The sequence below is a fragment of the Saimiri boliviensis genome, chromosome 10 (assembly GCF_048565385.1).
Source record: "Saimiri boliviensis isolate mSaiBol1 chromosome 10, mSaiBol1.pri, whole genome shotgun sequence".
In the NCBI taxonomy this organism is placed as follows: domain Eukaryota; kingdom Metazoa; phylum Chordata; class Mammalia; order Primates; family Cebidae; genus Saimiri; species Saimiri boliviensis.
In genome coordinates, this window is record NC_133458.1 from 68,191,402 (window position 1) to 68,218,188 (window position 26,787).

The following is a 26,787-nucleotide window of genomic DNA, read 5'->3' on the forward strand; positions in this document are numbered from 1 at the left end:
CTGTGAATAGCCACAGCACTCCAACCTGGGCAACATTGCAAGACCCCTTCTCTGGGAGAAAAAAAAAAAGAAGATAGACTTCACTAGACAATTTCCAAGGTCCTTCACACTTTTTTTTTTTTTTTTTGAGACGGAGTTTCGCTCTTGTTACCCAGGCTGGAGTGCAATGGCACGATCTCGGCTCACCACAACCTCCGCCTCCTGGGTTCAGGCAATTCTCCTGCCTCAGCCTCCTGAGCGGCTGGAATTACAGGCACGCACCGCCATGCCCAGCTAATTTTTTGTATTTTTAGTAGAGACGGGGTTTCACCATGTTGACCAGGATGGTCTCAATCTCTTGACCTCGTGATCCACCCACCTCGGCCTCCCAAAGTGCTGGGATTACAGGCTTGAGCCACCACGCCCGGTGGTCCTTCACACTTTAAAGTTGTATGGAAGTACCTTGCCTCCAGTGGAAAATATTAACAACAACCAGCATTAGGCCAATATAAACCCACAGGTACTCTTATCCCTACTTCAAGAAGTTTTAAAATAGAGAAGGATTAGAGACATAGGCTGTATAGTTGTTAAACCAATATTATGTTGCACTTCCCAAATGACAACAAAATATACACTTTAAATTTCAGCCTGCAAAATAAATTCCTTTCCTTAATATGGTCTCACATAGGAAATTATTTTTTAAGGTAACAAAAACTGCACTATGGCGTTTTGCTCTTGTTGCCCAGGCTGGAGGGCAATGGTGCGATCTCGGCTCACTGCAACCTCCGCCTCCCAGGCCTAAGCTATTCTCCTGCCTCAGCCTCTCGAGTAGCTAGGATTACAGGCACCTGCCACCATGCCCTAGTTATTTTGTATTTTTAGTAGAGACGGGGTTTCTCCATGTTGGTCATGCTGGTCTCAAACTCCTGACCTCAGATGATCCACCTGCCTCGGCCTCCCAACGTGCTGGGATTACAGGCATGAGCCACTGTGCCCAGCCTGTCCACAATATTGTTAATTGCTTGTATTAGGTCTTTTTCCATTCAAAATTATGGAAACTCAGGTCACACTCCTTGAGTGGATGAAAAGTAAATATTTCAGAAGTAAAATTAGCTTCAGATATGGGGATTGAGGATCAGACAATATAAGCAAGATTCCATCTCTCTCTCACCATCCAGCTCTCAGCAGACAACTACACACTGCATAATATACCAAGACTCCAAGACTCATAACCTACCTGCAGGAAGAGTGTATCTTCCCTGGCAGCTCTGCAAAAAAAATCCAAGGGAAACTGTTAATGGCCTGGCTTGGGTCAAATGGCTTTCCCTGAGTCAAAATCAATCATTGCGGTTAAATGGGTAAAGACATTGATGATAGTGCTGGAGTGGGGGAAGAAACTTACCTGACAAGGTCAGCTCCACATTCAAACGTGTAATGCATTCCCCCTGTGAAAGAGGTTTTCTGATAGCAGAAGAAGGGGAGAGGCACACATGACAGACAAGACAACAGATGGCCACTCTATCAATCCTGTCTGGACACTCAACTAAAGAATTACTGGCCTGGCCCTAGTTTACGTTTAACAAAGCTATCCAATTCCTAGTGGAGAAAAAGTAAGGATGGTATATTTATTTATGTTTTTAAGCCAGCATCTAAAAAGAAACTGTTCTGCTTTCTAACCCCAGTGAAAATCACTAGTAATGTTGCTACCTATAAATCATGGATTGTATAAAAGCATTATATAATAGAAAAATTTTAATAGGATTATTTTCAAATTCAACATCACTATAATGAGACAAAAGAACAAACACACCAGTGTCAGCAATATTTTATTATTATAACATTAGAGTGGTAGTTATAAGTCATGATCTCTTAAGAATGCAAGAAAAGAGATGCAATTCATTGTATGATAAAGTGAAGTGAGATGGTTCAAAAACAGTTTCAATTATAAGTGCATCAGAAGTTTTCAGTTTTAAATATTGATCCACCGGTTAGAATTTAATTGCACGTGTAAAAAGATTTAAAGCTGTTATTTTGTCCATAATTTCATATGCTCCTATCATAGCTAGTGCTCGAATTAGTTGATCTCTTAAAGCTGCAGCAGTTAGTGATAATTTGTTACTTTGTGTTTTCCATACAACAAGTGCTTGGTGGGCTCTCTCACTTAATGAAACAGTGCTGAAAAACATGATTAATAATATTAATAGTTAAATATTAATTAATGTTTAACATATATTAAAATTGCTAATAATTATTTGAATCGTCAATTAAGAACATTGCTTTTAACTCCTTAAATATTGTATATCTAGGTTTTCCAACCAATTTACCAGACTAAAGTGAGGATGAAATTAATTGGTGAAAAGAATCTATATAAAAGTTTGGCGCCGGGCACGGTGGCTCAAGCCTGTAATCCCAGCACTTTGGGAGGCCGAGGCGGGTGGATCACGAGGTCGAGAGATCGAGACCATCCTGGTCAACATGGTGAAACCCCGTCTCTACTAAAAGCGCAAAAAATTAGCTGGGCATGGTGGCACGTGCCTGTAATCCCAGCTACTCAGGAGGCTGAGGCAGGAGAATTGCCTGAGCCCAGGAGGCGGAGGTTGTGGTGAGCCGAGATCGCGCCATTGCACTCCAGCCTGGGTAACAAGGGCGAAACTCCGTGTCAAAAAAAAAAAGTTTGGCATGGAGCTTGGCACGTAGAAAGTTAATGTTAGCTCCCGCCCATCCCTCATTTCCTTACAGAAAATTAACAATCGGCGTGGTGGCTAATGCCTGTAATCCCAGCAAGGTCAGGAGTTCGAGACCAGCCTGGCCAACATAGAGAAACCCTGTCTCTACTAAAAACACAAAAATTAACCAGGCATGGTGGTGCTTGCCTGTAATCCCAGCTGCTTGGGAGGCTGAGGTAGGAGAATCACTTCAACCTGGGAGGCAGAGGCTGCAGTGAGCAGAAATTGCACCACTACACTCCAGCCTGGGCACCAAGAGTGAAACTCTGTCTCAAAAAAAAAAGGAGGGGGTGGTGGTAGAAGAGGGGAGGGAAAAAATTTAAAAAAGAGAAAAAAAAAAAGAAAATCAATAATTCAGACTGATGCCCTTTTCGGCCTCAGCCCACCTGCACCCAAGTGAATAAACAGCCATGTTGCTCACACAAAGCCTGTTTGCGTGGGTGGGTGGGTCTCTTCATTCGAAGTACAAATTTTAACATTTGGTGCCGAAATCCCAGACAGGGGAACTCCTATGGGAGATTAGTCCCCTGTTCCAACTTTCATAGAGATCTACCTACTGACCTGGGGTGATCAGACCAACCCACAGACTCACACCACCAGCTATTTTGGTAAACAGTCTCTCTTTTTGCCTTCCCATTTTTTTGTCTTTTCATTTCCACTTCCTCCCCCTTTCGGTTTCGTCCTTTTTCCACCACAAAGACAAGGAAAATCAGGTAAACCAGGTTCTTCCATGTGGCTCAGGACTGGAAAAATCCTATGTAGGTCACAGATCTGGGGACCCAGTTTTCCATTTCCATAGGGGTTTGACTATAATGGAGACGTTCACCCTAGTCACTCACCCACCAGGCTCATGGCCGATATTGGTGGCAGGTCAACGTAGAGGATGCCCTCTTTGGCTGCTCACCAACGAGGAGGTTCAACTCAGGCTCAACTAGGGACGCCTATTAAGTGACTGGGTTGCGTGCCCGTTTTCCTTGTCTTTGATGCCTTTCCAGAACCATGGGCAATAGTCCGTCCTCTATCCCTCCCTCCACTCCATTGGCCTGTGTTCTAAAGAACCTCAAGCCTCTTCACCGTCTCAGGACCTAAAATCCAAATGCCTCATCTTCTTCTGTAACACTACATGGCCACAATACAAGTTAAGCAACGGCTCCAACTGGCTGAAAAATGGTACCTTTAACCTCTCTATTTTACAAGATTTAGACAATTTTTGTAGCAACATGGGCAACTGGTCTAAAATTCCCTACATCCAGGAATTTTTTTTACACACCATCCCTCCCTAATCTCTACTCCTTCTCTTCCCTTCCATCTGCCCCTCCTTCCTCTGCCAATAACCTCAAATCCTCCTTGTTCATTAACCCTTCCAATCTTTCTCCTCCCCACCTGTCCAAACCAGGCCCTAATCCAGGACCTAACCCCACTTCCCTGAGAGCCTTCCTCTTCTTCCCCTCCCCACAACCCACATCCTAATGCCCCTCCTGTCAACTCCCCACCTCATACCCAGTCCAGCTTACAGTTTAGTCCCTTGGACTCTGTCCCTGCCCAACAATTCCCCCTTCGAGAGGTGGCTGTAGCCAAAGGCATAGTTAAGGTGCACCTTCCTTTCTCTTTGTCCAATCTTTCCCAAACTGGCCACTGATTAGGCTCCTTTTCATCAAATCCTCCAATACTTAACCCAGTCCTATAATCTCACCTGGAGTAACTTAAATGTCATCCTTACTTCTACTCTCACCCCTGAAGAACGCTTACTATGCATTTTATCATCCAATCAGCCCCTAACATTACAAAAAGGTACAGAAATTAAAATCTGGCCCTCAAACCACACAACAGGATTTAAGCAACCTCACCTTCAAGGTGTTCAATAATAGAGAAAAATCTACCTGGCGGCAGCGCATCTCAAAACTACAGATACCTGCCTCTGCCATAAGACAAACGCCAGCCACACCCCCGGCTCACGGAAACTTCATAGCGCCCAGAATGCAGTATCCAGCCACCCTTCCTGGACCTTGCTTCAAGTATCAGAAACCTGGCCACTGGGCCAAGGAATGCCCGCAGCCTGGGATTCCTTCTAAGCCCTGCCCCATCTGTGTGGGGCCCCGACAGAAAGTCAGCTGTCCAACTCATGCTGCTGTTCTCAGAGCTCCTGGAGCTCCAACCCTTGACTTGGCAGCTGAAGACTAATGCTGCCCAAGCATCTCAAAAGCCCCCGGACCATCATGGACGCCAAACTTCAGGTAACTCTTTCAGTTGGGGGGTAAGTCCATCCCCTTCTTAATCAACACAGAGGCCACCCACTCCACGCTACCTTCTTTTCAAGGACCTGTCTCCTTGGCCTCCATAACTGTTGTGTGAATTAATGGCAAGGCCTCCAGGCCTCTCAAAACTCCCCAAGTCTGGTGTCAATTAGGCCAGCATTCTTTTCCACATTCTTTCCTAATCATCCCCACTTGTCTAGTTCCCCTGTTAGGCCGAGATATCCTAGCAAAATTATCTGACTCCTTGACTATTCCTGGGTTACAACCACACCTCATTGCCACTCTCCTCCCCAAAAACCGTACCTCCCCTTATGTCCCCCCTACCTTAACCCTAGGGTGTGGGACACTGCCTTCCCATCCATTGATATGAATCACTCACCCTTCATCATCGCCTTAAAACCTAACCACCTTTACCCTACCCAGTACCCCATCCCACAACAGGCTTTAAAAGATGTAAAGCCTGTTATCATCTGTCTATTGCAACATGCCCTTTTAATTCACCCTCCTGCTTCTTCAGCATCTATACTCAAAGGGGTATCATGTATCCCCTTCCAAAGCCCAAATTTCTTCCCCTATCCTAGTTGTCCAAAATACCGGACAAACTCTACAGGATAGTCCAAGAACTCTGCCTCATCAATCAGATTGTACTTCCCATCCACTCGGTTGTACCAAACCCCTATATCCTCCTGTCTTCTATACTCCCTTCCACAACTCACTATTCTGTTCTTAACCTCAAAAATGCTTCTTCTAAAGCCCAAATTTCTTCCCCATCTGTTATAATCTTTCGCCAGCATACATGCGCTCTCCCTGCCAACCATATCCAGTTAATTTCCCAAACTCCAAAGCCATTCACTAAACAACAGCTTCTCTCCTTCCTAGGCATTGTAGAATACTTTTGCATCTGAATACCAGGTTTTTGCCCCATAACCAAACAACTTTTTAAACCTACAAAAGGAAACTTAGCTGATCCCATAAACCAAAATTTTTTCCCCCATTCTTCCTTTCGGTCGCTAAAGAAGGACTTAGAGGCAGCTCCTACACTAGCACTCTCGAACTCCTCTCAACCCTTCTCTATCTACACAGCAGAAATAAAAGGCTGTGCCATTGAAATTCTTACACGGGAGCCAGGCCCACAGCCTGTAGCCTTTTCATCTAGACAACTTAACCTCACAGTCCTGGACTGGCCCTCTTGACTATCAGCAGCTGCCGCCCTGATACTCTTAGAATCCCTCAAAATCACAGGTGATGCCCCACTTACCCTCTATAGCTCTCACAACCTCCAAAGTTTTCTCTTTACACCTCACATACTTACTTTCAGCCCCCCACCTTCTCCAGCTTTATGCAGTCGCCCCTACTACTTAAACCATACCTCAAAAAGTCTCTTTCTATTATTTTCTGTCTAACTATAATCAAATTATTGAATTTACTGTACTCATTTACTTTTACATGCCCTGCTTTTGTTTAAGTTGTCGGTTTACACTTTTCCTCCAGGCAATTACAGCTAATATTTCACTCTTAATATGGCTCCCGTTCTCCGCTCATACCCAATCTTGTTAATAAAAGTAAGTAGTTGCTTATAAATACTACCTGCTCCCTCATACAACATGAAAACAAAAGCTCTCCCTCCACACCGTTACCCTACCAAGCCCCGCTACACCCTTTAATAGCCACAGCCCTTGCTGGTTCCCTTGGCATTTGGGTCCAAAGCTCCAGCCCCCTCAGCACACTTTCTCATCTTTTCACTTTACACTTCTAGTTCTGTCTAAGCCAAGGACCTTTTTTTCCTCTGTGGTTCTTCTTCTTCTTCATCTTCTTTTTTTTTTTTTTTTTTTTTTTTTTTTGCACTCAGCAAAGGATTTAGTTCCAATACACGTGGTTCTTCTTCTTACATCTGCCTTCCTACCAACTAGGTAGGCACTTGTACCCTAGTTTTCCTTACTCCCAGAATTCAGTTTGCTAATGGGGACAAAAGCTCCCTGTTCCTCTTGTGGTCCCAATACAACACAAGCGGCTCATTCCATTAATTCCCTTTCTTGTGAGGTTAAAACTTACTACTGCACTTGGCACAGGCCTTACCACATCAATCGGGACCTTCCGTAGCCTCTCTAATAATTTCTCTGCTAGCATTGGAAAATTAACTCCATCATTATCCCTCCTTCAAGCTCAAGTAAATTCCCTAGCTGCAGTTGTCCTCCAAAACCACAGAGGTTTTAATTTACTGACTGCTAAAAAAGGTCTTGGCCTATTCCTAAATAAAGAAAGCTGTTTTTATATAAACCAGACTGGCCTAGTATATACTGCCATCAATAAATTAAAAGAGCCCAAAAGCTCATTAATCAGGCAAATGGTTATTCTGGACCTGGCTGGACACTCTCTAACTGGAGTCATGGATTCTTCCAATCCTTAGTCCTCTACTACTATCTTTCTCCTTTTCTTATTTGAACCCTGTGTTTTTCCAATTAATCTCTCAATTCCTACAAAATTGTATACAAGCAATAACCAATCAGTCAATAAGACAAATGCTCCTTCTAACAACCTCACAATATCACCCCTTTGCCTGAAATCTCCCAACAGTCTAAATTCTTTCCAATTTTTAGGTTTCTTCACCACCCCCAATCCCACTTGAAGAAGGCTTGAGAAACAACTTCACTCCCTACCCCCCAAAACCTATTATCACCCCCCTTCTCTAATTCTTTCTCTCTATATAAAAAGACAGGAATGTCAGGCCTCCATGTGTGTTGTACTGGAGCGAGCATAGAAACTCAACACCAAGACAAAAGTATGCCAAATTGCAGGGTCTTTATTGCTGGCGGCCACAGAGGACTCACATCTCTCCAACCTGTGGCCCTGAAAGGAGGATGTCAAGACCTTTTATGCCCGTAAATCACCTTGGGGAAGAGGGTGAGAGGTGGGGGTGGGGGTGAGGGGCTTCAGACATTCCAAGGGCCAGTGGACTTTGGACATTCTGTAAACTACCTCCTGGGCAGGATAAGGGTGAGGGGCTTCCGACATTCCAATTGTTACTTAAGTGGTTCACAGAAGTCAAGATAAGCGTTAGTTTACACAGTGCCTGGGTAGTATGGAAATTACATACCTTGGACTGCTTGCCTCTCACATTAGGGTTACAGAGAGCAGTTTCAACAGAAAGCCGAGGTATGGTTGAGGTATGCAGTTTTATGGGGCTATTACCATGTTACATGTGCAACCCTGGACCCAGAAAGTCTGAAGTCCTGCCTGCCTTGGCTGATTATCCCCCACTGCTGACCTGTGTTCGCCATTAAGGAGCTTCCCCCAGATATAAAACTTCTCTTCCCACCCTACCATCTTAACCGTTATTATGATAGTGTGAATACTCCTCACCCCACCCTGCCAGCTTAACTGTTCTTACAATAATGTAAATACTCTTCACCCCACTCCGCCATCTTAACTGTTCTTGCTCTGTGAATATCCCTTCTCCCCACCCTACCATCTCAACTACTCTTATGCCTTATCCCACCCACCACTGTAACTGAATTTATGGTAATGTATACTCCTTTCCCCTACCCCCACCACTGTAACTGATCTTACACTGTAACTTTCCACTGCCCACCCCAAACCTATAAAACCAACTCCTATCCCGCCGCCCTTCACTGATGCCCTTTTCGGCCTCAGCCCACCTGCACCCAGGTGAATAAACAGCCATGTTGCTCACACACACACACACACACACACAAATCAATTTACATTCAGTTCTCAAGACCTCAAAATCGTAATTGTGGGTTATTTCCAGTAAACAGGTATATTACTGCTACTATACTACATGCTTTATAGCTTGATCTCACTTGATTCTCATGACAGTTGTCCTACTCATTACCAGTGAAGAAACGAGGTCACCAAGAAGTTATAGACTTGCCAAAGGTCACAAAGCCAGTTATGATTAAAAGTCAGTCTGTCCTCACAGCCCTTGTTCTTTATTGTGCTAAATGGCCTTCCAACATGGATCACAAACAGGTAATAAACTAAAATCAGCTTTCTACAGCAAAGTAGAGATTATATTAATATGAATGTTTCAAAACCATGTAATATCAACATGATATGAATCAGAATTAGAATAAACTTGTACTGGCTGGGCACGGTGGCTCACGCCTGTAATCCCAGCACTTTGGGAGGCCGAGGCAGTAGATCACGAGGTCAAGAGATTGAGACCATCCTGGCCAACACAGTGAAACCCCACCTCGATTGAAAAAAAAAAAAAAGAATAAATTTGTACCAAATGCTGTCATTTATACATACCTCTTTGTAGGCATATCAGTTTCTGAGTTTGCCAGGTTTAGTTTTTGACATAAAAATTTAAAATTGGTTTCAGTGATGTTGTTGGCAACTATCTTGAATATCTTCTCTAAGACTTTCTCTATGTTTGGACATAAAAGACAATGTATATATTTTGAAAAAGATAATCTATTTTGAGTTAATATTATATCTAGTTTTCTTATTTCTGTGCTTCTATGAAATGTATATGTTAAGTAAAATTGAAAATGACAGTGCTGGCTGGGCGCAGTGGATCAAGCCTGTAATCCAGCACTTTGGGAGGCGGGTGGATAACCTGAGGTCAGGAGTTCAAGAGCAGCCTGGCCAACATGGCAAAACCCTGTCTCTAGTGAAAATATAAAAATTAGCTGGGCTTGTTGATGTGCGCCTGTAATTCCAGCTACTCAGGAGGCTAAGGCAGGAGAATCACTTGAACCCGGGAGGAGGTTGCAGTGAGCTGGGACCACACCACTGTACTTTATCCTGGGCAACAGAGCAAGACTCTGTCTCAAAAAGAAAAAAAAAAAAAACACGGCCAGGCGCGGTGGCTCAAGCCTGTAATCCCAGCACTTTGGGAGGCCAAGGCGGGTGGATCACGAGGTCAAGAGATCGAGACCATCCTGGTCAACATGGTGAAACCCCCGTCTCTACTAAAAATACAAAAAATTAGCTGGGCATGGTGGCACGTGCCTGTAATCCCAGCTACTCAGGAGGCTGAGGCAGGAGAATTACCTGAACCCAGGAGGCGGAGGTTGCGGTGAGCCGAGATCGCGCCATTGCACTCCAGCCTGGGTAACAAGAGTGAAACTCCGTCTCAAAAAAAAAAAAAAAAAAAAAAAATACAATGACAACGCAGATCTAAAATATGACTGAAATTTGAAACATGTTCCATTTTTTCTAAAATCCGAAAAATCCAACATTTAAAATGGCTGTTTTAAAGAACATTTATAAGGAACTTTAAAGTGATTCCCAAGCCCTTTAATTTCTTCTGGATTTGAAATGCATTTGACTTCTTCCTTCAATTCTGGCTTTTTTATGGGCATGGGTATGTTTTGTTTTGTTTGGTGGAGAATATGGGCAACAATTTTATGTGCTTCTTTATGTACCAACTTGAGAAACTAAGTTCATATCTAGTATAAATGTGGTGTATATATGCATATTTTATATTCAAGTCAGTTATTTAATACGTTGGCTGAGCAATTAGTGATTTAGTTTAGTTTAGTTTTGTTTTTTTTAACAGGGTTTCACTGTGTTAGTCAGGCTGGTCTTGAACTTCTGACCTCAGGTGATACACCTGCTTGGCCTCCAGAGTGCTTGGATTACAGGTGTGAGCCACCACGCCTGGCCAATTTAGTTTTTTAAATTAAAACTTCCAGGTAACTTGAACAGGATCCTTTTTTCTTGAGAAAGGTACTGTGAGTTTTTTATTTTCTTTTCTTTTGAGACAGGGTCTCACTCTGTCACTCAGACTGGAGTGCAGTGGCATAATCACAGGTCACCACAGCCTTGACCTCCCAGGCTCATGCAACTTTCCCACTTCACCCCACCAAGTAGCTGGGACCATAGGCATGTGCCACCATGCCTGGCTAATTCATTATTTTTAATTTTTATTTATTTACTTATTTTGAGACAGAGTCTGGCTCTGTCGCCCAGGTTAGAATATAGTTTTGGGATCTTGTCTCACTGCAACCTCCACCACCAGGTTAGCTGGAACTACAGGCACCTCCTGATGAGCAATTCTCCTGCCTTGGCATCCTTTGTAGCTGGAACTATAGGCATGTGCCACCATGCCTGGCTAATTTTTGTATTTTTAGTAGAGATGGGGTTTTGCCATGTTGGCCAGGCCAGTCTCCACCTCCTGGCTTCAAGAGATCTGCCCACTTTGGTTTTTAAAATTTTTGTAGAGAGTGGGTCTCATTATATTTGATCTTAGCCAAAAGGCTGAGAAGCAATAGGGTCTCACTATATTGCCCAAGCTGGTCTCAAACTCTGGGGCATAAGTGATCCTCCTGCCTTGGCCTCCCAAAGTCCTGGAACATGGCATGAGCCACTACTCCCAGCCCGTGAGAATTTTCAGAACTCAAGATGTACCATCCCCCATGTTCATCTCAAATATGTTCTATTTAAAACAATTTTATATATACTCCCTCAGGCTATATTTCATGCTACTGATATATATAAAATTCAAATCTTCTAAGTAAAAGTTTAAGAAAAATGCTCCATTTGTTAATTGCAGAATAAAGTCAGCATCTCTCATGCTGACTTCTGTCTGTCCTCATTGGGTGCCAAGCCTGCAGTATGAAGGCTTCTTGGGCATAGGGAAAGGAGATAAATGGCTGAAATTTTGAGAACTCTCTTAAACAAGTCTCCCTTCTCTAAAGCACTGTACCTAACAGAAATACTTTGTGGATCCTAGAAAATGCTAAAATCTTTATTTTATAAAAATAGAATTACCATAAAAGATCTCTTTTTATAGTAATAATTAGGACAATCAACTTGCATAGTAAGTTAAAGAAGACAGATACTGTGGCTTTTAAATTTATATTTTAAGTTCCTTTATCAATGAAGCCCAGTCTTGCAAAAGCTTCTAAATGACAGCCATGTATATGGATGTATATTGTGACTTTAAGGACTAAGCGATTTTTCGTGACTATCTCACTATGAAATTACATTAGTACAACCTCCTGATTATGTAGACAAGGTACATGATAGAATGATCTGAGGGGACAGTTTTGGGTATTCCATTTCCCCAAATCTGGATCAATACTGATTGGTCTCCTGCATTAAATTAGAGGACCAAAATCTGTATTCACTCTGACTACTGATGACAAGGAGCAAATCAGAGTCCTAGTTGGAAAAGCCTAACTGTTGAGAACCCAGCCCCAGGGAAAGAAATGGACAGTGAAGATTCCCTCCCAGACACTTGAAACCAGTCTCCATCTAGTCTATTTTAAAGAAAAAGGGCCTGCTCTCAGAAATAATCAAACACACAATGGAGAGCTCAGGGACAGTTGGGATAAAGACTGTCTGAAGATTTCAGACAGATGTTCATAGTGTGCCAAAGACTGACTGGCATCAGTGGAATGGCTCCATGGACTTCCCAGAAGGCCAAATGTCTTATTTATTTATTCTTAAAAATGGAAACAAGATCTCACTATGTTGCCCAGGCTGGTCTTGAACTTCTGAGCTCAAGTGATCCTCCTGCCTTGGCCTCCCAACATGTTAGGATTACAGGCATGAGCCACCAAACCCAGCTCCAAATGTCTTTTAGAACAACTACATTTGGTAGAACTGAGCAGAACTGACAGATTTGTGTGTGGATTTTGAGTTTGGCCACAACCTCAATGAAACACCAATTAAAGCCCATTAAGGTCAATGGGTAAGAAGCAGCTCACCCCTCCACTTGGATTTGCCTATTTTCAGTGGCTCAATTTATATGGACCTGGATTAAATAATCTGAATTGTCAAAACAAATTTCTGACCTTCAGAACAGAAAGATGATAAATATTTTCATATCTCTGCCAGATTGAAAGCCTCCAATTATAGCAAACCATCTTTTAATTCATATCAGATAGTGTCTTGTGGCCAGATGTGGTGGCTCATGCCTGTAATCCCAACACTGGGAGACCAAGACAGGAGAATTGCTTGAGCTCAGGAATTCAAATCTAGCCTGGGCAACATAGCGAGACCCCGTCTCTACTAAAAAAAAAATTAAAACTTAGCCAGGTGCGGTAACACACGCTTGTAGTCCCTGCTACTCAGGAGGCTGAGGTGGGAAGATTGCTGTAGCCCAAGGCTACAGCAAGTTGTGATCATGCCACTGAAGTCCAGCCTGGGTGTCAGAGTGAGACCCTGTCCTCCCCCCAAAAAATTAAATTAAATTAAATTGAAAAAGAAAGGACTTGTAAGATAGTCAATCACTCATCACCTACCATCTCTTTCATCTGCTCTCTGTAGATAGCGGGCAATAGTATACAACTGTTTTCCTTTGCAGATTTCCATTGGAGGTCTCAGCAAAGGGTTGTCATCAAAATTTATCTCCTTCAGTGAAAAAAGATTGTAGATATCACTAGGTAGAGCTGTCAGATTATTTCCTAGTAGAAAAAAAATTAGAATTGAATTACATCTTTCTATAAAAGAAAATTATGGGGGTAAATAACATCTATTATGTCTTGCTGGCAAAGTACCAGAGGCCACCCACAATGCCAGCAGGTTATAAATTATTATTTCTTTCTTTTTTTTTTTTTTTTTGAGACAGAGTCTTGTTCTGTCCCCAGGCGCCAGGCTGGAATGCAGTGGTGCAGTCTTGGCTCACTGCAACATCCGCCTCCCGGGTTCAAGCAGTTCTCCTGCCTCAGCCTCCTGAGTAGCTGGGACTACAGGCACGCGCCACCACGCCAAGCTAATTTTTGTATTTTTAGTAGAGATAGGGTTTCACCGTGTTGGCCAGGATGGTCTCGATCTCTTGACCTCATAATCCGCCTGCCTGGGCCTCCCAAAGTGCTGGGATTATAGGTGTGATCCACCTCGCCTAGCCAGGTCATAAATTATTTCTGATGTCCACATGCTAAGAGCAAAAAAAGAGTATTTATAGAAAGAGAGCTGTGGTTCCTTTCTCTCCTAGGGGTGGCAAAATAAGACAGAGGCTATCCTCTTTTAATATAGCAAAAAACTTTATAGAGTAGATGTGATGGTAATTTTTTTTTTTTTTTTTTTTTTTTTTTTTTTTTTTTGAGACAGAGTCTCACTCTGTTGCCAGGTGCCAGGCTGGAGTGCAGTGGCACAATGTCGGCTCACTGCAACCTCCGCCTCCTGGGTTCAAGCAATTCTTCCACCTCAGCCTCCCAAGTAGCTGGGACTACAGGCGCACGCCACTATACCCAGCTAATTTTTGTATTTTTAGTAGAGATAGGGTTTCACCATGTTGACCAGGATGGTCTCGATCTCTTGACCTCATGATCCACCCGCCTGAGCCTCCCAAAGTGCTGGGATTACAGGCTTGAGCCACCGCGCCCGGCCTGTGATGGTAATTTTTACTTTTCTTTCTTTCTTTTTTTTTTTTTTGAGACGGAGTTTCGCTCTTGCTACCCAGGCTGGAGTACAATGGCGCGATCTCGGCTCACCACAACCTCTGCCTCCTGGGTTCAGGCAATTCTCCTGCCTCAGCCTCCTGAGTAGCTGGGATTACAGGCACGCGCCACCATGCCCAGCTAATTTTTTGTATTTTTAGTAGAGACGGGGTTTCACCATGTTGACCAGGATGGTCTGGATCTCTTGACCTCGTGATCCACCCGCCTTGGCCTCCCAAAGTGCTGGGTTTGCAGGCTTGAGCCACCGCGCCCAGCCTGTGATGGTAATTTTTAAACTAAACTGTTTATTCAGTATACTTTTAGATTTACAGAAATGTTGTAGAGATTGTAGCAAGTTCTTGTGTGTTCCTCATCTAGTTTTAGTTTCTCCTAATGTTATCTCACATTATCATATTACATTTGTTTAATCTAAGAAACCAATATTGGTATGTTACTACTAAATACACTCCAGACTTTTTTGGATTCATTAGTTTTTCCATCAGTGTCCTTTTTCTGTTTCAGGAAATCTCACTGCATACAGTTATGTCTTATTAGTCTCTTCTGTTCTGTGACAGTTTCTCAATCTTTCCTTGTTTTTCATAACCTTGACAGTTGTTTGGGGTGTTTGTTGGTTTGTTTTTTGAGATGGAGATTTGCTGTTGTTGCCCAGGCTATAGTGCAATGGCGTGCTCAGCTCACCACCACCTCCACCTCCTGGGTTCATGCAATTCTCCTGTCTCAGCCGCCCGAGTAGCTGAGATTATAGGCGTATGCCACCACACCCAGGTAATTTGGTATTTTTAGTAGAGATGGAGTTTCTCCATGTTGATCAGGCTGGTCTCAAACTCCCTACTTCAGGTGATCCCCTGACCTGAGCCTCCCAAAGTGCTAGGATTACAGGCGTGAGCCAGTGTGCCATGCCTACCTTGACAGTTTTAAGAAGTACTGATTAGGAATTTTGTAGAATGTACCATAATTTGAATTTGTCTGATATGTTCTCATTATTAGACTGCAGTTATGGGTTTTTGGAAAGAATACCACAGAGGTCAAGTGCTCTTCTTTTTTTTTTTTAAAGAATTGTTTATTTACTGAACTTGGGGCATATTAGATACACCCAATTTTAAATTTACATTCTTAAAATCAATTTTGAAGTGTTTCACACACACAAAAAAAAAATTGGCATGCAACAGTTGTCCAAAGGTGAAAGTCACCTTATCAATAAACTGTTGCAAGTGTTCTCACCCAAGGTTGTAAAATTGTTTATCCTGAACATGAAAACCTGTAACAAATTTAAATTAATTATATGAAACTCGTTACTTGTAGTTTTCCCCTTGCAAAGATTTAAAAAATATATATACAAGTAACTAATATATATCAGTCACAACATAATCCTGGATCATCCCCATACCAAAACCAGATGCTCTTAATTTTAAACCCATCATTAGAGAACAAGAGAAAGTTATTTCACTTTACACAAAACAAAATTCACATGTGCCAAAAAGAAAGACCCAAGAGAAACAAACAAAAACCCTAGTGCTGACACTGATGTTCAGTGCCCTAGTTAAACAGTAGCCCAAAGGCCACTGATCAAAAATAAAATAGTGGCTATATATCACCACAATGAAATCCAAGAGGCTTTAGCCCTTTGGCATCAGAAATCCAGATTTTTCCAATTATGTAAATGCATATTCCTACGTGCCAAGAGTAAGGGAAGTGGATGTGCCACTGTGGAAAGAAAAAGAGCCACCATTCACTGGGAGACCAGAGAACTGGCTTTAACAGACAATTAGAAGGTTAGGCAGAAACCCAGAAATGGTTATCAGCTGCTTGTGTCATCAATTTAAGTGGAGGTGATTGAGTCCTAAGGTTCAATGTAAAAATGTATGGGGGAAAATGGATGCTGAGTTGTAGCTTTAAAGCAAAACAAGAAAACAAAGTATAAAAGTATCCAGCCTGGCAGCATATGCCCAGGTCAGAGAGCTCTGCCTTTAGGCTGGGCAGGAACTGTCAAGATTCATACTATTGTTTCTCCTAAGGATTCAACAAAAATGAATTGTTAGTGACTTGAACTACAAAATAAGGGAATTTAAAGAATGCAGTCATTTTAGTAAAGTACTATCAGGCTTTGTGCCGATTTCCTGAACAAACTGCATTTAATTATGAAAACAAAAGGAAAAAAGAAATAATAAGAACTATACGCCCATATTTCACTTACAGTGTTTGAGTTCCTGGAAGGACCTATATAATGGAGGCAGCATTCAAATAAGAAATTATGCCAATCAACTGTCAAATTTGCACTATAACGTTCCTAAAAAGGTGTTTTTCCCCTAATATCTATTAATCACAAGGAAACATAAGTTGTGAATGTATAATTCAGAAAATAAAAATGGAGAAACTAATGACATTATTGTGACCAAGGTGTTTGGTAAACAGTGAATTCTGAGTTTGGGATCATCAGGAAGAGGCTTTTTAAACAACCCTCCGAGCTTTGTAGAGATGTCCTTGCCTGTCTGGTACGCTTGTGCTTTCATGATTCTTTCCATGTTGCCAGACCATCCATACTGGCTGGCCACCAAAGCACACGGAGATTCTGTCAGGCACTGAGACACCACATGACATCCACATGACATCACTAATTATGTTAAATGTTATCTCTTGGATAACACATTCTCTGCCAGCATTCTCCAAGATAATGTTATAATTTTTTTCCTTTCCATACTCTATTTTTTGGAAGCAAGTCATTAAGACTAAGACTATTTTGTTTTGGTTATTGTAATGCTTTGCCTTGTAAATGACTCTATGTAAGATATTAGAATATTATAGGGTGTAGGAGAAGTATTAGGGGAGCCAATAGAGAAGGAAATGCAGAGAGAACACTGACCTGATGTTGTTTAGGAGTGTGTAGAGGAAGAGGTGAAGTTGGGTTCAGAAAGGGAAGAAATACTGAATGACTGGGTATAGGCAGAGAAGAGAGAAAAGAAATGAAAATATGATATGTTCAGGCTCTCCTGCTCTTTCAAGTCAGAAACTTATACTTTTCTCTCATTTTCTGTACCTGGGACAGTCATTCCTTCTAATGGTCACTTAATACATTATGTTTACTTTTTGCCAATCTGTATCTTGTCAGATTGCAACTCAGACATTAATACTCTACTTATTGCTTATGCATTCTGTACCTTGTCAGCAAAATTTACAACTCAGACATTAATGCTCTACATTTGATTATGCTTATTGATTATGCTCAACACTCACCACTCAGGTTTAGTTGCTGGAGATCATTTAAAGATAGCAAAGATGGTGGAAGATAACTTATTTGATTGTTGTGTGCATGTAAACTAACCAAGTTTCTCAATTCTCCTATATTTCTTGGAATCTCTCTGATTGCATTATTTGAGATATCAAGTTCTTTAAGTTGAGTCATATTAGATAGCTCTCCTGGAAGTATTGTTAACTGTAACAAAGATTAAACAATTATACTTTTATAAATACATACATATTTACATGACTAAAACTTTTTCTAAAATCAAATGAAAGAGTTTTGCCTGTTGCTTTTGTCTTAAAAAGGAGACTGCTGGTTTTTTTTTTTTAAGACAGAGTCTTGCCCTATCACCCAGGCTGGAGTGCAATGCATGATCTCAGCTCACTGCAACCTCCACCTCCTGGGTTCAAGCGATTCTCCTGCCTCAGCCTCCTGAGTAGCTGGGATCACAGACACGGGCCACCACACCAGACTAATTCTTCTATTTTTCGTAGACATGGGGTTTCACCATCCCTTGGTCTTGAACTCTTGACCTTGTGATCCACCCTCCTTAGCCTCCCAAAGTGCTGGGATTACAGCTGTGAGCCACCACACCCAGCCCAAAAAGGAGATATTTTTATTATGTCACAAATTATTTGTGACCTACTCTCCCTTCTAGCTAAAACCCACAAGATACTGTGTGACATCCAAGTACCTACCCGATCTGCCAGTGCTTCTAATTCAACCCTGTGGCTTGGTACTCACTTAGCTTACATTCGTATCATTCAGTGTTCATTGACTCCTTATCCCTTTCTTCTCTCCCTAGATCTGACCTTGGTGTGACTTCTTTCCCACCTCCCAGAAGTTCCAACTACTCCATCCCTCATTTGATCTCTTTATTTCTAGTCCTTTTTGGTTTTTTCTTTGTTTGTTTTTGTTTTTGTTTTTGTTTTTGTTTTTGTTTTGAGATGGAGATCTTGCTCTGTCGCCCAGGCTGGAGTGCAGTGGTGTGATCACAGCTCACTGCAACCTCTGCCTCCCAGGTTCAGGCTATTCTCCTGCCTCAGCCTCCTGACTAGCTGGGATCACAGGCATTTGCTATCACACACAGCTAATTTTTGTTTTTTCAGTAGAATGGGGTTTCGCCATGGTGGCCAGCCGGTCTCAAACTCCTGACCTCAGGTGATTCTACCATCTCTGCCTCCCAAAGTGCTGGGATTACAGGTGTAAGCCAAGTTGTCGGGCCCCATTGCTCTTTATTCATCTCTTTTGTGTGTTTTTTTAGATTTCTAAATGATGTGATACACGTTTTATACTTTTTATATGTGTTCCCAAGCACAAAATGCATTTTGACTAAATATTTAGTAATGGAGTCACAGTTTGGCAACATGACCTTAAATAAAAATTCCTACTATAAAATGTGTTGCAAAATTGCAGGAATTAAAATATTCTGTTAAGATGAAGAAGAAATATACATATTTAGAGAAAATAGGGCCATTATGAGTGGCTTTTGAAATAAAGGAAGTTCTATGAACAAAAGAATTTCGAATCTATAGGCACTTCTGAAATAACTAAACAACAAGGTACATACTGGATGTTGTGCTCATTGTTCTTCCAGGTGTGTAAGAAGCATAGGAAATAGTCTCCAGCTTCACAAAGATTAAAATCTATTTCAGGGAACAGAGTATATCCATATGAAAAAAATCAGGAAATAGAATGAAGCAATATATAATCCAATGCCAAAATAATACAATTAATAACTGATGAATGAAAGTTTAGAAAAGGTTCATTACTACAAATCAGAGAACTAAAGTAAAGCTTCATATAAAAGGAGAACTTGAATAGCCTATTAAGAATGAATAGGGGGCCAGGCTCAGTGGCTCACACCTGTAATCCCACAACTTTGGAAGGCTGAGGCAGGTGGATAATAGGAGTTTGAGACCAGCCTGCTCAACATGGTGAAATCCTGTCTCTACTAAAAATACAAATATTAGCTGGATGTGGTGGTGGGCACCTGTAATCCCAGCTGCTTGGGAGCCTGACGCAGGGGAATTGCTTGAACTTGGGAGGCGGAGGTTGCAGTGAGCCAAGATAGCACCGCCGCCCTCCAGCCTGGGCAACAGAGACTCAGTCTCAAAAATAAAAAAATAAATAAATAGAATGAATAGGATTAGGAAAATCTTACAGAACACTTAAGACAAGATAAATGTCATGCATAATAATGGCCAGTGAGAAGCTGGCCAGCAAAGAAAGGTGACAAAGCAGAGGGAGATTTGCTTGGATAAGGAGCATGGAACTAGGCTACAGCAAGACTTGAGAGCCAGGCCTATGAAGTAGGAGTCAGATCAAGACAGGTAGGCAGGTTCATTATTTGACATTCATTGAAACAAATATTCTTTTTTTTTTTTCACAAGGGTCTGAAACCTCAGAAACAAATATTCTTTAATTACCTTCTCAACATTTACTAGAGGTGGTGTCTGAGAGCTGTGTGATGACAGAATTACTATAGAAGGTAAGTTCCTGTTGGGCAACCTTCCCTTAGCAAAATAAAAGCCCTTCGATTAACCTGGCTCATCTTCAGATGACTGTTTAGTGACCATCTGCTATTATATAAATTAATTATTTGGGCATTTCATTTCCACCCCAAGGGAGTTGTCAAGTGATGTTTTCAACTACATGAGGTATTCTTTTTGACAGGAGTTCTTGGAAATCATTTTTCCCATCTGATGACCTTTGCAATGATGTTGCAAAGATGTGGACTGTTCCCTTGGGCAGCCATTCACTTTGCGTAGCCAACAGATATGCAATTTGGATTCCTGACAGGCAAGTATGATACATGGAGAACAGTTCTCTGCAATGAAGTCTGACAGCTTTGTTAAGGCTTGCTAAAAGAGAGGATGCTCCTGGCATAAATTGATGCATGAAGTGAGTGATACCTAAGGACCAGGTTGTAGACAGTAACACTGGAAAATGAGGGACATAATCCAACAGCTTTTTCAGAGGAAAAATGATACAATTTTGGTATAATATGAGGTATAACTGATGAAGGAACAAGAATGATTTTATGAGTTTTAACCTGGCAGGTTTAAAAGAAAAACTGGCATCACAAACAGAAATGGTGAACTTTCAAAAGGAGATGGAAGAAAAATGAATTGACTTTGAAGTTATATTGAATGTGTGACCACAAAAGAATAGAATACGTATAATTTCCAGGAAAAAATATGGGAACTATGGTACTATAGCACTGGTATGAGATCAGCTCTAGTTACGTAGACTTTGGGATAATCCTCATGTAAGTGACTAGCAGGTTTGATGAGAAAGGAGTTAATAAAAAAAAGAAAGTTAAGGACATAATATTGGAGACACCAACAGTTATCTTACAAGGGGAGAAAGTGAGATAATTATGAATCAGAAAATGAATTAACTGATGGTGATATTACAGAACTAAAAAGTGTCTTTTGGTACAAAATCAACTTTTAAACACAAGGTGTATCATTATTCACTCCATCTGCTTAAGCAAGTATTCCCTGGAGTAGCTTTTCTGGAAATGTATTATGTGATACATTTTATGTTAAAAATGGTCAAATAAGTTTGGGAATATGTGTTAAATAGAGACAAACTGGTTTCTTTAGTGCAGGACTCTTCGAAGCTTTTAATAGATAGTATTCATTGCTATTCTTTAAGAGAAAAACCTAGTGCTTCTTAAAGCGATTTGATCATAGACACTGCTCTCTTCCTCCCTGTGTTTTGAGCAGATGCTCATGGGACTAGGGCTTTTGGGAGTAGACTTTGGGTAATCTTGTCTTAGATAATAGCTGTGTTCTTTTCTTTTGTTTACTAAGATCTTCATATAAGTCAGTAATGTTTTCTTTTCTTTTTTCTTGAGACAGTCACACTCTGTTGCCAGGCTGCAGTGCAGTGGCGCAATCTCGGCTCACTGCAACCTCTGCCTCCCCAGTTAAAGTGATTCCCCTGCCTCAGCCGCCCGAGTAGCTGGGACTACAGGCGCGTGCCACCATGCCCAGCTAATTTTTGTATTTTTAGTAGAGATAGGGTTTCACCATGTTGGCCAGGCTGGTCTCTAACTCCTGATCTCATGATCCACCTGCCTCGGCTTCCCAAAGTGCTGGGATTACAGGCATGAGCCACCGAATGTTTTAATTTTTAAAAAATTATTTCCATAAAATTTACTCTTAGAGTTTCAGTAAGGTAAAATGCTAAACTCTAAAAATGTTAATTCTTATTGATCTAGCAATTCTTAAGGGAAAATTTCCTAAGGAAATAGTCTAAAATATGAAAAAGGCTGTATTGGCCGGGCGCGGTGGCTCAAGCCTGTAATCCCAGCACTTTGGGAGGCCGAGGCGGGTGGATCACGAGGTCGGGAGATCGAGACCAACCTGGTCAACATGGTGAAACCCCGTCTCTACTAAAAATACAAAAAATTAGCTGGGCATGGTGGCGCGTGCCTATAATCCCAGCTACTCAGGAGGCTGAGGCAGGAGAATTGCCTGAGCCCAGGAGGCGGAGGTTGCGGTGAGCCGAGATCGCGCCATTGCACTCCAGCCTGGGTAACAAGAGCGAAACTCCATCTCAAAAAAAAAAAAAAAAAAAAAGAAAAAGGCTGTATTTATGAAAAATTCATCACAGCATTATTATGAAGAAAAATTTTAGCATTCATAAATGCACAATAAGAGGATTAGATCTATAAATCATGCACTGGTTATAACAATTATTGGGAAGATTGTTACATCAAAGAGAAATGCTAATTAAAAAAGAATAATTTAAAATTGTGTAGTCTCTTATAATTTCTTATAAAACAATATGCATAACGGGAAAAAATGCTAAAAGTTGTGTTAACATATGCCAGTAGTTATAATACAATGATATGCTTGTGGAATGATTTTTCTTTTACTTCTATCACTTTCCAAAGTTTCAATAATGTGTTTATATGATGTTCATAAGTTTAGAACTCTTTTTACAATTACAGAAATAAAAAGGAGTCTATAGAATTGTCAGTTTTCATTGCTTCATTTTTCTTTTTCTTTTTCTTTTTTTTAAGACAGGGTTTCACCATGTTGGTCAGGCTGGTCATGAACTCCCGACCTCAGGTGATCCACCCGCCTTGGCCTCCAAAGTGCTTGGATTACAGGCGTGAGCCACCACGCCCGGCCCATGTTTCATTTTAATGAAATATTTTCCTGTACAGCTTTTGTATTGAGAAGTGTATTTATAAGCCATATTTAGCGGGGAGGGGGAAGCTTTTCATTAAAAAAATAAATATTCCAGCTCAACTTAAAATACACATATGCTACACACAGATACACCACAGCTTAGATTCTGATCCCCTCCAGTCCCTCCTTCCACGCAAAGCCCACAATACCAATCTCTCAGGCCGGGCGCCATGGCTCATGCCTGTAATCCCAGCACTTTGGGAGGCCGAGGCGGGCAGATCATGAGGTCAGGAGATCAAGACCATCCTGGCCATGGTGAAACCCTGTCTCTATAAAAAACAAACAAACAAACAAACAAAAAACAACAACCCACAATCTCTCACCTTTCTCCCTTTTATCTGACTTATATTCAGCTGTTCCAGTGATTGAAGTTGGCACAGTTCAATAGGAAAATGTATAAACTGATTGCTTGAGAAGTTTAATTTCTGTATTCCTTTTAAATTACAGATGTCTGAAGAGATTTTCTGTAATTGGTTTTCTGAAAGATCAAGTACTCGCAAATTTTCTAAAGTACACAATTCTCTAGGGAAAGTTTCAAATTTATTACAGCATAAAATAAGTACATGGAGTGATATCATATTAGAAATAGATGCTGGAATTTTCTTTATTTGGTTTTTACCAAGATCCAGGTATTTAAGATTAATAAGAGAACAAAAGTGCTCAGAAAATATGAGGAGTTTGTTTTCATTCAACTCTAAATGAAGCAGTTGTTTACTGAAAGATATATCCACAGGTATTTCTGAAATATAATTTCCATTAACACTCAAATAATAAAGAGAATCTAAAGCACACAGTCCCACTGGAAAATACATTATTTTGTTATAATTCAATTCAACTTTAGTTATTTTTTGGCAGTTTTTTATTTCAATGGGAACACTTGTGATTATGTTTCCTGAAAATTCTATACTGCATATATTATTAAGATGTGAGATATTGTCATTTATTTTTACCATATTATTTCTGTTTACATGAAGTTTTCTTAAATTTTTAAGCTTATGGATGTTCTTAGGAAGTTCTGTTAATTTATTATCACTAAGACTAAGGCATTCTAACATTGCACAGTAAGATATTTTCTCTGGTATATTTTTCAATATATTTTTATCAAGTATAAGAATCCTAAGTTCCCTGAAATTCTCAATTTTGTGTGAAATAACTTCCAATTTATTGTCAGCCAGTTGGAGTTCTTTTATTTTGAGTAACTGAAAAATTTCCACAGCCAGAAAGGTAAGTTTATTGTGATCCAGTAAAAGTGTTTCTAAATGTTTAAGTTCCCTAATTTCTTTTGGCAAACTGCTGATCAGGTTTCCAGTAAGGTCTAGTGAAATTAACTTCGGAAGGAAGCAGAGAGCTTTAGGAAATATTGTTAACTGATTATATTCCAAATTGAGAATCCTTAAGTTTTTTAAACTAGGCAGAGTATCTGGTAAATGTCTTAACTTATTTTTACCCAAACTTAAAATTTCCAAGTTTCCAAGACATTCTAAGTCAGAAGGAAAATTTTCAATGTAATTGTTATTTAAAAAGAGTTGTCTGATATTCCCAAGCTGTAACATTTCTTTAGGTATATGTGATATGTGGTTGTGACTGACATTTAATATCCTTAAATTATGAAGCAACTGAATTTCAGATGGAAGCGATGATAATCCATTTTCTTGCAGTGATAGGCTTTCAAGTCCTAGCAGATCACCTGAATCTGCCCCTTGAAAAGTTCTGATTTGATTCTTGTCTAAATATAGATATTTTACATATTTGATTTTTAAAATGTCCTTAGGAAATTCCTGTAAACCCTTGGCCTCAAGATTAACTGTAAAGTTATCTGCCTCTAAGCTAAGTTGTTTCTGATTTTCTTCAGAGACTTGTGGACTAACTTCTCCTGCTGTATCATGAGATAGGAAGTTAACCAAAGCCTGATATTCTGCAATCCTCCCAGTTAGTGATGATAAACTCTGTGACGTTTCTGTTCTAGTGCTTGTTTCAGAAAATTGAAGATTTTTCTTTTCTTCTTCATTTCCCTTAGATTTGCTTTCAGAGGAAGAGATTGACTCTAATGTATTCCGTCTAGGATGTGTTTCATAAATCTGGCTAGAAGATTTCTTTTCCAGGTAATCAGAAGCTTTGTTTATAGAATCTGATGTTTCTTTAAGAAAGCCAGGCTCCTTCATTGACTGTGATCTAGATTCCTTCCTAAATTGATTAATAGTATCCTCTAGCTCTTCTGACATACCCTCCTTTTCAGACATCTTATTTGCTGATATGTTTTATGTCAAAACAAAATTGTAACTTGATATTAATTTTCATGTTTTTTCCTTTGAATCTACAAAACAAACATTGAAATTAAAAGATGTAATAGAGATGTTAAAATTACAAATGAACTTAAATACAACTATTTTGTAAAGAATAATTTAAACAAATACACATAATTCATTTATAACAAATTAATTTTATATATGATTCCTGGTTAAGGATAGTTTATTGATTGCATGTACTTATCACTTGTTACTCTTTTATTTTTTTTTTTTTGAGACTGAGTCTCCTTCTGTTGCCCAGGCTGGGGTATAGAGGCACAATCTTGGCTCACTGCACCCTCTGCCTCCCAGGTTCAAGTGATTCTCCTGCCTCAGCCTCCTGAGTAGCTGGGATTACAGGCGTGCACCACCAAGCCTCGCTTATTTTTATATTTAGTAGAGACAGGGTTTCACCATGTTGGTCAGGATGGTCTCGAACTCCTGACCTTGTGATCCTCCCACCTTGGCCTCCCAAAGTGCTGGGATTACAGGCATGAGCCACCATGCCCAGCCTATCACTTGTTACTCTTGAAATCACTTTAAAATTACATAAAGAAACAAAAAAGATCAAAGAAAATGAGAAAGAAGCCTTAAGGGAATGAGAAGATTCAGCAAATTTCATGGAAAACATAAAAGGGGGCTGGGCACAGTGGCTGATGCCTGTAATCCCAGCACTTTGGGAGGCTGAGGCAGGTGGATCACTTGAGGTCAGGAGTTTGAGACCAGCCTGGCCTACATGGCAAAACCCTGTCTCTACTAAAAATACAAAAATTAGTTGGGTGTGGTGGTGAGCACCTATAATCCCAGCTACTTGGGAGGCTGAGGCAGGAGAATCACTTGAATCCAGGAGGCGGAGGTTGCAGTGAGCCGAGATCACACCATTGCTCTCCAGCCTTCAGGACAGAGAGAGACTCCGCCTCAAAAAAAAAAGGAAGAAAGAAAACATAAAAGGGATAGCCAGTGGCCTACCATGCCACAGGTAGACAATGCCATTCTCATTGTGAACATTGGGTGTTTACATATGGTACTGGTGTCTTGCTCTAACAAATTCAGTGCAGTATGACAATTTTCCAGTGGAAGTAAAATGTCTTAAGAAAGGATATGCTTTCTGTAAGAGTAAACTAGACATGAAATAGCCCTTTCGTGGTTTGCAACCTACCTGAGACTTTGGAGTGACTCTTGTGGTACCAGCACCAGCTAGGTAGCAACACTCTTTAGAGGTCTGGATCCCAGCTCTGTAAGTCCCTTTTCCAAGCTTACAGTTTCTAATGACCCAGTATTTTCCCTTTGTCCCTACAGTCCTAGGGCTGGTAGCTACTTCCTATTTTTACTAGCTCTGTGTTGCTGTACTTCCATCTTTACCTTTTTAGTTCTCCAGTACTTGTCTAAGCAACTCCTTATATTAAATCCTGTCAAACTGGCATAGTTTCAGTATTTCACAAACTCTCCCAGATAGTAGAAAAAAAGGAAACATTTTCCAACTTGTTTTATGACGCTAGCACTAACCTCAATATCAACCCCTAACAAGGACAATATGAAAAAGAAAATTACAGGCCAAATTTACTCAAGAACAAAAATGTACAAATCTAAGTATTAGAAAATTATTCTAAATATTATAAAGCCGTCAATATATAAAAAGCATACTACTTGAGGCAGTTGCATTTGTCCCAGGAATGCAAGTTTGGATTTAACAATAGAAAACTAATGTAGCACCACT

General features: G+C 40.7%; 1 protein-coding gene and 1 long non-coding RNA gene across 3 annotated transcripts in view; one reads left to right on the forward strand and one right to left on the reverse strand.

Moving 5' to 3' along the window:
- The window catches only part of LOC141580086 (uncharacterized), an 81,879-nt gene that overhangs the window by 14,566 nt on the left and 40,526 nt on the right, over positions 1–26,787 (forward strand). For both annotated transcript variants that reach the window (XR_012512110.1, XR_012512109.1), the window contains exons 2-4: positions 19,969–20,066; positions 20,252–20,377; positions 24,803–24,887. This is a non-coding gene — a long non-coding RNA (uncharacterized LOC141580086). The remainder of the gene's footprint in view (positions 1–19,968; positions 20,067–20,251; positions 20,378–24,802; positions 24,888–26,787) is intronic.
- LRRD1 (leucine rich repeats and death domain containing 1) lies at positions 1,935–25,025 on the reverse strand. Its single transcript, XM_039472779.2, has 5 exons — positions 23,109–25,025; positions 17,569–17,767; positions 13,180–13,341; positions 9,233–9,350; positions 1,935–2,154 (listed from the first exon to the last, which is right to left on the reverse strand). Exons 1-5 carry the CDS (start codon positions 25,023–25,025, stop codon positions 1,968–1,970), a joined length of 2,583 nt encoding a protein of 860 aa, XP_039328713.1. The 3' UTR covers positions 1,935–1,967.